The sequence below is a fragment of the Gymnogyps californianus genome, chromosome 28 (assembly GCF_018139145.2).
Source record: "Gymnogyps californianus isolate 813 chromosome 28, ASM1813914v2, whole genome shotgun sequence".
In the NCBI taxonomy this organism is placed as follows: domain Eukaryota; kingdom Metazoa; phylum Chordata; class Aves; order Accipitriformes; family Cathartidae; genus Gymnogyps; species Gymnogyps californianus.
This window is the reverse complement of record NC_059498.1, coordinates 1613456-1625725: the sequence shown is the minus strand read 5'-3', so window position 1 is coordinate 1625725 and position 12270 is coordinate 1613456. Positions and strand designations below refer to the sequence as shown.

At 40.8% G+C, this 12270-nt stretch overlaps 1 protein-coding gene across 1 annotated transcript; it reads right to left on the bottom strand.

Annotated features, from left to right (window-relative positions):
* Window positions 1-4622: 4622 nt before the first annotated feature.
* On the bottom strand, window positions 4623-9242 carry LOC127026728 (histo-blood group ABO system transferase 1-like). Its single transcript, XM_050912038.1, has 3 exons — window positions 9226-9242; window positions 6233-6367; window positions 4623-5298 (listed from the first exon to the last, which is right to left on the bottom strand). The coding sequence occupies exons 1-3, from the start codon at window positions 9240-9242 to the stop codon at window positions 4623-4625; spliced, it is 828 nt and encodes a 275-aa protein (XP_050767995.1).
* Window positions 9243-12270: the final 3028 nt, after the last annotated feature.

The following is a 12270-nucleotide window of genomic DNA, read 5'->3' as shown; positions in this document are numbered from 1 at the left end:
TCTCCCTGATTCCATGTCTTGTCTGGCACCTTTTTTAACTTACTTCCCTTGGAAAGTCCATTTTTGACACTCTGCTCTTCTGCTTTCATATATCAGTGTTAACTCTCAATTTCAATTTGATCCTTGAAGTCTAACCTGCCTAGAATAAATTAAGTCACTATCCTAATCTGGCCTTAATATTCAGGCTTCACCCTGATCTATTTCAGTCATGATGTCCCATACTCTGTCTTAAATGGGAAATTTAACCACAGTGCCAAATTGATGGATCCATTGTAACACATTGCTCCAGTTTCTTCTTATCTTAATAGCCCTATGTTCATCCTCTGTCATGGCTAGGAATTAATCCTCAAGTGAACAGATTCAGCCATGAAAGATGCAGAAAATTCAAGATACTTATTAACCCACTGACTTCCCCTTGTCCATGTATGTTTATGTCCAGCCTTGGTCCACCCGTCTTAACTTAGATACACACAATGCTTCAGTTATACTCACACATTAATTTCACTCAGCCCCCACAGAATACTTTACAGATTGCCTTGGGTGGAGACACGCAAACAAAATGACTAACCCCTGCTATTGCAGCCCAGCCAATTTGGAGCAGCCAGTGCCAGTAATAGGCCCCAGGCATACAAGAATAATAGGTATCATGCCTCAGAATTTGTCGGGTCTTGTCTGGATCTGAACTTATTTTTATTTACTTTTAGTTTTATATGTGAAGTTATTTAAGAAACTGGCTGTGCCTGCAATTTGCTTTTGGATCAGAGTTGTCCCAGCTGTAACAGCAGAAATACTTAATGATCTTGTATTTCTGACTAGCCAGAGGTTTTGTGTGGTTTTTTAGAGCAAATTGTCTGGCTACTAATGAACATATTTTTTTATTATATTTTTATTTATTTTGGTTTTGTTTAGCTTTGTGCATTTGCATGTTTTCAGTCCAAAAGAAATAAAACTGTGACTGGAGAAGGACTACCAGACCGAAGTGATCACATAACTAAGTTTATGGGCCAAATAGAAATAAGTGCTAGCAAAAAGGCTGTTTGAAACATAAAATAACCCTGAGTGTACACAGAAGAAGGAGGAAGAAACTCTCCCACTGGTGACACCATGTGCCTTCTTGGGGATGGAATAAAGGATGGAATAATCCAATATTCCCTGGGTTAGCTGTTAATTGATTCAAGAGCCAGCAGTGTGCCATTGCCACATAGAAGGATAATGGTATCCTGGGCTGCATTAGGCAAAGTATTGCCAGCATGTCAAGGGCGGTGATCCTTCCCCTCTACTCAGCACTGGTGAGGCCACACCTGGAGTACTGAGTCCAGTACTGGGCTCCCCAGTACAAGAGAGACTTGCACTCTTGTACTCGGCAGCAAAGGGGGATCAGTGCGGGGGAAGGGGCTGAGATCACATTCAGACTCTCGCCCCTGCCAGAGAGTTAAAGAAACCAGACTTGTTCACCAAAGAAGCAGGAACTTTTTTTTAAATGTTTCAGTCCATACTGAATGTGTTCTAAATTAAATACTCAACCACATTGATTGAGGCTAGGTATCTAAGGATGAAGAAGGTGGGATCCATCAGCTGAAAGTGAGACACCTCCTAACCCCTTAAAACTGCTGAGGAAGGGGAGTTGCTCAAGCTCCTGTGGTGTGCCCAGGGATTTCTCCCTGGGAGATTGTGATGGATGCACTCGACTTCTTAACCAAACTGGCGATAGTTTGGTACAGGCTTCAATGGAGGTAAAGGCCTAAGCCGTAGTCAGGCCAAGAACTCCTCTAGTTTCACTCTGTTCTCTGAAAACCCACAAAGGAACAGAGTGACACAGTGAGCATGATGCATATGAGCTTGGATCATGAGATTAACACATAAATAGTGGGTGGCTTTTCCAAGACTCATTTGTCAAGGAACAAACAAAGTTGTGGGTACAGGGAGCCTCATGCATACCTTTTCCATCGCATGTAATTTGACTACAAGCCAACTACTTTATTCCATAAATATGAAAGACTAAATGAGCCTTCTCCCTGCTAAACAGCTGGCTGCATGGCACTAATCTCCCCTTGAGATGGGACACCTCTCACGGTTGCTCCTTGAGGCAGAGAGACCTTTTACCAACAGCAGATCTTTGGCAAGCAACCTATATCGTGCAAAACCTTGTATTATGGTAACTATGATTTGTGTCTTGGTGACTTCGATTCTGTCTCAGTAGTTTTGAATCATTGTTATATCCTTTGTGCAGTAAGTAATAGAGTGAACTTTGCCATTGAATTTTGTTAAGTCACATTTCTACAACATCATATTTCAATAAAACCACTTTTGCTGATACCTTTGACAGGGGTTCTTTAAGCAGTCTTAATCACCCATTCACAACAGGACTACAGCAAGAAGAATAACAGATATATTTGCTGTTGCTTGTGTGGCCCATTCAGTGGCCCACAGCAGCAAAGGGGGGATGATTGCAGCTTTGTGACAGGATTGGTTCACCCCAAATTTTTCTTATGCACATATTTCTCAGTTATTTGTCCATTCTCAACATTTTTTTGGAATGGGATGAAAGCAATAGAAAGCTTTAATGAAGTTACTGAGCTAATGACTACATGATTAAAATCTTTGTATATCTGAAGATATAGCTAATAATGAAAAAGGAAAATCGAAGAACTTTAAATATGATTTCATTTTCTTTTAATAGTCCACATACATTTAGGATTTGTAAATTCATACACATTTTTATTTAATCAAATAGTTCTATAGCTTGAATGATCAGGAAGGGGCTTTTGTCAGAAATTAAGGCATAAATGATTGAAGCTTGCTAGCAATGTATTGTTCAAATTCTGAAATCTTCATATTGTTAGGACATCTTTTCAACAAAATAATATAAGACAGCAGGAGAAGACAAGTATAACTGCACACCCTAAACTGTGGGGACCATTTGTAAATTTGCAAATTGACTTTATTCAGATGCCTAAAGGACATTTTGAGTATGTCCTTGTCACTTTAGATATGTTGTCAGTATTGGTAGAAGCCTGTGCTTGTAAACATGTAGATGAAACAACTGTTGAAAAAAGATTGCTGAGAGAAGTAATTTCTGGGTTTAGTATTCCCCTAGCACTAGATAAGGGGACCCACTTTACCAGATAAGTAGTGCAGAACATTTGTGCAGCCCTACAAATAGAACAAAAGTGTTATATTGCCCATCACCCCCAATCCAATAGGGCTGTAGAGAGGAAAAACTCTGATTTTGAAAACAAATTGGCAAAAATTTGTGCAGAGATTGACCTGAAATGTCCAGATGTGTTACCTGTCCCATTGATGTATATAAGAAGCATTTTGAATAGAAAATATGGACTGTAACCTCATGAGATTTTAATGGGCAAACCCATGTGACTATCTTACACAGCACCCTGAACTCCCATACAGTCAAACCTAAATTTGATGGGTAATAGTCTTCTAAAATAATGTCAAGTATTAATGAAATGTGTAAGGAGTTTCCACACAGAGCTGAAAGAATCCTCGCCTGAACTTGCTGCTGAAGTCTGTCGCTCCTTGAAACCAGGAGACTGAGACTACATTAAGGTATACCAGTGAAAATGCGCTCTTCAGCTGTGCTGGAAGGAACCTTATCAGGTACTGGTAATTACTAATACTGCAGTAATGTGCAAGGGCTGTTCAACGGGATCCATGCTTTGCAGTATAGAAGGGTCACACCACCTTCAGAAACGACACAGAGTGTCTCACCTGTCACAGCAGAGCTGGATGATCTGGATAAACTTTCTTTGATCAAATGTCAACAGAAGTACAACCTACAACCCCGGAAATAGACTTTGATGACCCTATTGTTATAATCTGAACTTGTTGATTGTTTTTAAAAATTTTAGGTTTGTTTGCTCTGGGATTTTGTATTTGGGTTTATATTATTACTGGTCATATGCTAACCTGTAAGAATTGTTATATGATAAGACCATAGAGAATGAAAGATTATGAGACCTATTAATTGGACTGGCACTTGTACATCAAGATATTTTTTTCCTGGCACATTAATACATCCAGACCTCTTAAGATGGGCTGATTAAGACAGCATTGAAATATGTTTTGTTGGGATTATTAACTTTGCTGATGGTGTATGAGTGGGTACAGTTGACCTTATGTTGTGGCAAATTGGTGTGTGAGAGGCTGGAAAGAGGCATAACTCAAGCAAAGGCTAGAACAATAATTCTGAATATGTTAGATAAGGAAGAAGAAAAGGAAGAAGTGCTTGGACTAATGATTCTAAATGGTTATAAAATCTAGAGGCAAGAACACATGATGGGACAGCATGGCCCACATGGAGATTGATCCTGGGCTCCCAGGAGTTGTGAGCACTGAAGACAATAGTATCACGACTACAAAGCAAAGATGGGTGAAAAGAGAAATAGGCATACAGGTCATTGCTTTCTTATCACCTGTACTCTGCAATAAAAATTAGGTTAATAGAGAAATATCTCAATAAACAGCATAATTTGGTCTTTCCTATTAGCATCAGAAATGCAGAAGGAAAGACACAGGTAAATTAAAGACTTTATAAGCTCCACATCTGTTTTACTGTCTTGACACTGATGATCTGTCTTCTTTCTTGCTTTCCCTGCTTTAGAAGCTTACTTCTTGCTGTCCTTGTGCACAGAGCACATCCTCTTCACCTGGATGATACAGGGCTGGCTTAGCTCTTCATCCCAGTAGTACTCTGGGGAGAGCAGGCGCGTGGGCTTGTGATACAGGAGATACTTGTTGAGGTGGCTCTCATCACGACACCTAGCTTCAATGCCATTTTCTCTGTCCTTCATGACCCCTTTAAAACAGGCTCTGGTCAGTTTGCAGACCTTGGCCACACTTCCCCTGTAGAAGCTTGCTGTATAATAGAAGTCCCCTTCTCCCTTAGGGATAGCAGCTTGTGACTCAGTGCGTGTCTCATATGATTTGCTCTCACAACGTGCGGTGTACTGCCAGGAGATGATGGTCCCCACCAGTGTATCAATGATCTCTGCACCAATGTGTTCAAATAGCTGGACATCTATGTCTATGGAGTAGAGATAGGCGACCTCATACTGGAATTGGCTGCAGATATATCTGCTGATGATATCCATATGGCTCATGGAGATATCCTGCCACCATGAGTGATTCTGGACAGGGATGACAAAGAGGTGATTCTCAGGGGCCATGTGAAGGTGAGAGATCTGCTCAGGATTTTCTGTGAACAAGTATAAGTTCACCTGGTGCCCAGTAAGGAAGTACTTGTTGGCAGAGCTCATGAACCCTTCTATGAACTGGACATATCTGAGAGACAAGGAAGGGAAAAGAATGGAGAGGGGTTCCTCCTGTTGAAGAATGGTGGCTTTTCAAGTTCATTTTGTTTCTCCTTTTCTATCCATTGCTCTCTTCTTATGTTAGTGCTCATTATATAACATAGCTGCTACCCCCATCAACCCTTCCCCATGCTGCTGCACATTATACTTTTTCAGTTTTCACTGTACTCTACTCCATTGGTCTTTCATGCTCACTGTACAGAACACATACCTTCTACCCCATGTTGCTCCCTAATATCACTGCACAGTATAAATACTTCTCCTCACCCTTTGCTCTTCCATGCTCCCTGGCTTCCTGGCACTCTTTCTGAAGTTTAATGTTTTAACTTACTGTTCTAGAGAGGATCAAAATTATTACTGAAATAATTTTTATTGCCTTGAGATACCTGAAGTCTCTATTTAAATCTGGGATGCTTAGTGGAGGTAGAGGGAGTATAGTTCTTTACTCACTCAGAAATTCAAAGAGGGACCTCCCCCAGAACTTAGAAGCTATAATGGTATGGTTAATAATTTTACTGGAGCTGATATTTTAACTCTAAACTCCAACAGGAACGCATTAAAAATCTCAGCTTTGCAGAATTTTTTTATTTTTTTACCCCAGGTTAGAGGCAAAGCTTGTTGTTAGAAACATAGCAGGAGCTGGAATTTTCTTCTCAAGGGATCAAAATGCTGGTTATATTTCCAAGGATATTTTTTGCCCTTTGCAAGGCAATGTCTCCTGCTTTTTCACAGTCAGTTGCTTTACTTGGGAAGTTGTCACTCACATGTCACATTTCTGCCAGTCTAAAGCTGCTTATACGCTGGTTTTGAAACCTTTCTCACTCCTGCTCCACCAGCAGTATTGCAGCATAGCTGGCAGGTGAGAGGTTTGAGTATTTGATAAGAATTAAATGACAAACCAATACTTTTTAACAGCAAAAGTGACCACTCCAGTGACCAGGTTCTTCTGCATATAATGGGCATTCAGGATGTCTCTACTGAATGTGCCTTCCCAGACAACGGGAGCCAACCAGGCTGTCAACACCAGTACGTCCCGCCTCCTGCAAGGAGTTTGAGAATGAAGGTAGTATTTAGATGGCCTATAGAATTCATGAAGACAAACACAAACTTCTTCAGCACAGACGTCTACCTTTGAGTTAATCATCCCAGACTCCCTTTGAAATCACTAGGGGTCAAAAAAGTACTGTCAGTGAAATCTGAGATATGAGTCATCTTATCCTGGAGTAGACACCTAAAATAACTCAGGTGCCTCTAAAATATTTGCTGCTCTACAAAGTATCTAACTGCAAAATAACTGGAGAAAGTTTAGAACCTGTGTTTCCAATTCAGCCTTTGGTGACAGGAAAGTTATAGCTACACCTGACTGTATATAGCCATACTTGACCACTAGCTCAGCTTCACAAAGCCATGTGAACTGAACCATTTGTGTCCACACAGCATTTCATTCTTTCATCCAATTTTAACATCCAGAGAGTGTGCTGGCTCAGTTCAGCATATATCCAGAGTGCCAGCAACCATTTAAACAATATACACAATCAGGGGATTTAGACACAAGTGTGAGCTTGAGCCCTGAGTTAATTTGAAAGTACGGAGAAAACCAAAACAGGCAAAATGTAATTTACTGCTGAGGTGGTTTGGATCATCTTTTGGAGGTGCCACAGACTATTGATCCCCTTAGGCCCTACACTGAGTAATTTTATCTGTATGATTATTCAGATTTTACAAAATTGAACCAATATATTTCTCAAGGCATTTTTCTGCCCAGATGTAGGTGTCTATAATGTAGATGTGCACATCTGAACAAGTTGTCAGGGATCCATTATTGTAAGTGAAGAGAAACAAGCACTTCTATGGTATAATCAATCTTCTCATAATACAAGTATATAGAACATGTTTATGCCACAGACATATTTACAATTTCCAATTTTCTGTAAAGGGAGCCTAAGAGACTAGACATGGACACATATGATCCTTGCACTGCATGGGAGACCTTCTGATAGCTTCTAATTTCCTCAGTGCAGATATCTGTATATGAGCAATCTAGGCCACATTAATAGTCAGTGGCAAGAAACAGGCAGTTCCAGGGAAACTCCTCCAAATTATTTTAAACATTTGGATGAACTACACCTAAGAATTGCATATTTATACTTACTGAGTATAAAGGGGAAATCTAGCATCATTAGTTAAAGGTAGATATTGTTAGGTGAGTTGCTGAATCTGAATCAGCTCAATGTCCCCTGGTCCAACCAGTAGCGAGGCTGAGAATATATTCCCAATAAACATGCACACAGGCACACATATACAACATACACAGATATATATGTCTGGCCATACAGATTATACAGACAGAAAACACAGCACTCGCAAACACAAACAGCACAAACAGTGTCATCCTATCCACCTTTTCAACTACTGAGGATGAAAGCCCTTTAGTAAAAAATATATATAAACATATATATTACACACAGATATATATGTACGTATGTACAACATGGATACCTCCAGCAGCTGGCCTTGCAGAATTTATCCAGTAATTGGCCCTGGACCCCTGGCCTCCCAGTTACCTTGCAAGTCCACGTGCTCACTTGCACTGACACATATGCAGTATTGATCCTCCACACTCACATGTGCACAAACACATTCACGGTGGATCCCTCTATTAACTGGCCTTAGACACTCAGTCTGCTCAGTAGCTGGCCTGTGGATGTTCTCATCTCCAGTTGGCTCATACACAGACACACACATGCAAATGGGTCTCTCAGGCAACCCTCAGACCTTTCAGTCTCTCCAGCAGTTGGCTTGGACCTCCTGGTCCCTCCAATAGCCAAATCTCAGATCATCTAGTCTCCCCAGTATCTGAAGCAGGCTTATGGCTGCTTTGATACCTACCTCCCAAATCACGTACAGCTTGGCATTTGCTAGCTATTACACCTGACATATATACCCACACAACATGCATGCATTCCAGTCTCTCCAGTCGCTTGACCTGTGGTCCCCAATCCAGTTGTTAGCAATTACATCCTCACTCACTCCAGTTGTTGGGACCACAGATTCACAGGCCCCTATGACCTGTGGTCCAGCTAGAGTCGCTAGCACTTAAATTTTCACTTGCTTTCATCTCTCCAACTGCAGGCACTGCAGACACACAGATCACCAACCCATGGTCTGACTACAGTTGCCAGTATTTAGGCCTCCATACAAATACATGCACAGAGAAGAACCTCTTACCTAGGAAGACAGGTAGAAATAGAGCTTAGTGAGAAGACAGAGCAGACTGTGCTGACCAGGTACAGAGCATTGCCACACTAGCATACTGACCAGCATGCCTTTACATGCAACCGCCTCCTTATATAACCTTATCTCTTTATTTTCCCATGCTTGTTCCTCCCCAAACCACCTTGATCCCTCCCTTTCTCTACTTGTGGTTCCTCCTCTCAACATCCCATAATCAGTCTTGCATAATCCCAAAATGCTCTTCCCTGCCATCTCATGCCCTTGTAGGCAGTAACTCCTCTCAGTCTGAAAATTGCTCTAGAGAGCCTCTCCCTTTGACTCATCTTAATAGATTTCATCCCCGGACAATGAGGCCAATTGCTCTCCTGTTACAGTCTTGGTAGACACCTTTACACTGTGATTGTTTCTGCCATTAGGCTACTGGGGTTCCCTGCCTCCCATTGTCCCTCTGTGCTCCTTTGTGTTTTGTAGAGATGAATCTTTTATCACATAACCTAAAAAGTATCTATATGACAAATTTCTGCAGTTATCTGAGAAGATTCATCCTTCATACTTCTTCTTTTTCTTTTCAATACTTACAGATTTAAAAAATCAAACTTACTGTGGTTTTGTAAGAAGCAGCTGAGGATATGATATGCTGTATAAAAGAAAAGATATATATTACCTTGGAATAATGTACATGGTCATTCATTATCACTATAATCAAATAATAGTAATAACAAGAATAGCAGGGATTGTAAGGATATGTGGAGTGTAAAGATTTCTAGTTTGAGAGGATGTCTGGTTAATGGCTATTCAGCATCAAATGTTATCAATTAAAACTCAGACACACAAACCTTAATGAGCAGTAGATTATTAAAACAATAACAAAGAAAGGTACAATTAAGTCAGCAACTGATGGGCTGAGACGAATTGTGAGAATGTGCAATATTTATGTTTAGTGGAAGAGCCAAAGCAGAGAAAAGGAGGAATAGAGATAAACTGGGGAGAATAAATGTGTGAAAATGGAGACAAGGTGGTGGATAATAGGGTCCAGGCTGTTGGTCACTCAGCTAGTCTGGCTAAGCCCTGAGCCTGATCACTGCAGTTTGTCCTATCTTCTTTTTGGACTCTGTGCTTATTTGTTTTCCATGTGACCTTGCTCTCTAGTCTGTGCATGCAGATGAATATGCCAGCAAATGTCAAACTGATCAAGCCTGTGAGCAGGAGGAGACCAGAATCTGGAAAGACTTGAGGTCGGAGCTGGAGACTGGATAAGTGAGACCCAAGGTCTGGGCATTGAGTCTGGACAGAGCTACTGTCTGGTCTAGGCTTTGAGGAACTCACAGGCACATGCACACCTGTGGAACAACAGAATGAGGGAGGGTGTTTGTCCACTTGTGAACTATAGCTCTGATGAGCAGGAAAGAGGAATAGGATCAGGCAGTCTGAGTAGTTTACATGAGTCCTGCTTATATAAAAATGCTGCTCTGTGCTCTGTCTGGGTCAATCTTGGTGGCCACTGTGCCCTTATTCTATGTGTGCTTGCATCTTTCATATTAGTGTTCAGTTTCACCATAGGCTAGAGAAACAGACTGAGAAGGACAAATCCTTGAGTCTTAAACATGACGAGATTCAGCTTGCTTTAACAAGAATAGTAGTTACACAGGCCTATGTTTTACATTAAAGAGACCATAGCAGTTCTCTGTAAACTCTGGAAAAGGGCAGCTGTGTTATATCGTATTTGAAGTGAAGAAGCTATTCTTCACACAGACCATAAAATGGCATAAGAGGCCAAGGGAGAAATCCTTCAGGGTAATCCCTTGCAGGATGTTCTTAGGCTTTTGTTTCAATACACTGACTCATGTATAACCAGAGTCCTGCCAGTTACAGGAACGTGTTTCTGAATTACTTTACACATACACTATTTGGAAGCAGTCCATGCAGTCCAGATGGCCTGTGGATCACTACATGAAAAAGGATGATTTAAGACCACAGTGAAGGATAATAGAGACCATTTTGCATCTGAATAGCTCCAAAACAGTCCCCATGTTAGTAGTGGGAAGGTGGGTGTCTAGGTGTGTATGAGTTTGTGAATAATGTGGAATGTCAAGAACACCAGTAATTAGAGAGTCAGGTGAAGATTTCAGCTTAGAAGGATCTTCCTGAATATGACTAGAGAAGGCCAAGAACAGAACAAATAACAAAACAAAGAACAAGATTCCTCAGAAACTCCCAGGAGAAAAAATTAAATCCCTCCTTTTAGGTTTGTAGTGGTGAAATTTAAAATCTGGGAGGAAAAAAGTAATTAAAGAAACATTAATGTGGAATATATATATTTAAATTTATACATCCGAAATTAAGTTAAATAAGTACCAGAGTTCAGTCATTTAAATATTAATTTGTCACCTATGATTTTTCACAGAATCACAGAATGGTTGAGGTTGGAAGAGACTTCTGGAGGTCATCTGGTCCAACCCCCATGCTCAAGCAGGGACACCTAGAGCCAGTTGCCCAGGAGCATGTCCAGACAGCTTTTGAATATCTCCAAGGAGGGAGACTCTGGAACTTCCCTGGCTAACTTGTTCCAGTGCTCAGTCACCCTCCCAGTAAAAAAGCGTTTCCTGTTTGTTCAGAGGGAACTTCCTGTATATTCGTTTGTGCCCATTGCCTCTTTTCCTGGCACTGGACACCACTGAAAAGAGCCTGCCTCTGTCTTCTTTGCACCCTCCCTGCAGATATACATTGATAAGTTGCCCCCCGAGCCTTCTCTTCTCGAGGCTGAACAGTCCCAGCTCTCTCAGCCTTACCTCATAGGAGAGATGCTCCAGTCCCTTCATCATCCTTGTGGCCCTTTGTTGGACTCTCTCCAGTATGTCCATCTCTCTTCTACTGTTTTTCTAGAGCCAATGGCTCTAGAATAGGCAATTCCAGAAAATAATTAATCCCACTGACCTAAAATATCCATTTCACAGACATTTACACATCATCTGGAATGCTGACTGTTACCACTAAAAATAGCATTAGCCAAGGGGCTTTTCTTTTTTAGCTTCTGAGATGGGTGGTGACAGGGGAGGGAAAAAATGAATTAAGCTCTAAGTAAACTGAAAAAGTTTCAGCATTCACCATAATTTCACAGTTTCCTTTCTGAAAGCAAACAAACGAAATATTCTGCATCTATGCATTTTTGTAATGGTTTCTGGAAGAGTATCTTCTCTAAATAGGCATCCTTTCCTATTCATTCAGCCTTGTTCTCAGCTGTCTTGAGTTGTATGTGCCAGAAACACAGTCATGAGAACAATATAATATCACGTTAATGAAGCCAGGTAACTTATCCTTACCGTGGAAGCATTGGAGATGTTTTATTTAAGTTTATTTGTCAGTAAATGAGAGAGAAATAAAAGATACATAAATACCTCATGGCACAGCAGTTTCAGATTTTCTTTTTCATGCCAGGAGGGATGAGCCCCACAAGAGATCCTTATGTGTTTCAGCAGTACTCTTCCTTGATCCAATGTCAATTGTTATCCAGCCAGTTAAGCTCCATCACAAATCCTATGATATGATTTATATTACTTCACCTCCATATACAATGTTAACTACATTTAAGTAATGTTCCTCAGACATACTACTCAGCTGGTCTAACCAGGGTTGAATGCAAAATAATATGTTTTAAGATTATTTTCAACAGGTCTGTTCCTGTAGTGCATCCTCAGGAAATTTGATTTTA

Bases quoted from the DNA above. Each gene is read 5' to 3' on its own strand.
- LOC127026728 (XM_050912038.1), bottom strand. The intron at 5,299-6,232 runs GTATTGGTTTGT...CTTGTCTCTCAG, and splicing joins GTCACTTTTGCTGTTAAAAA to ATATGTCCAGTTCATAGAAG.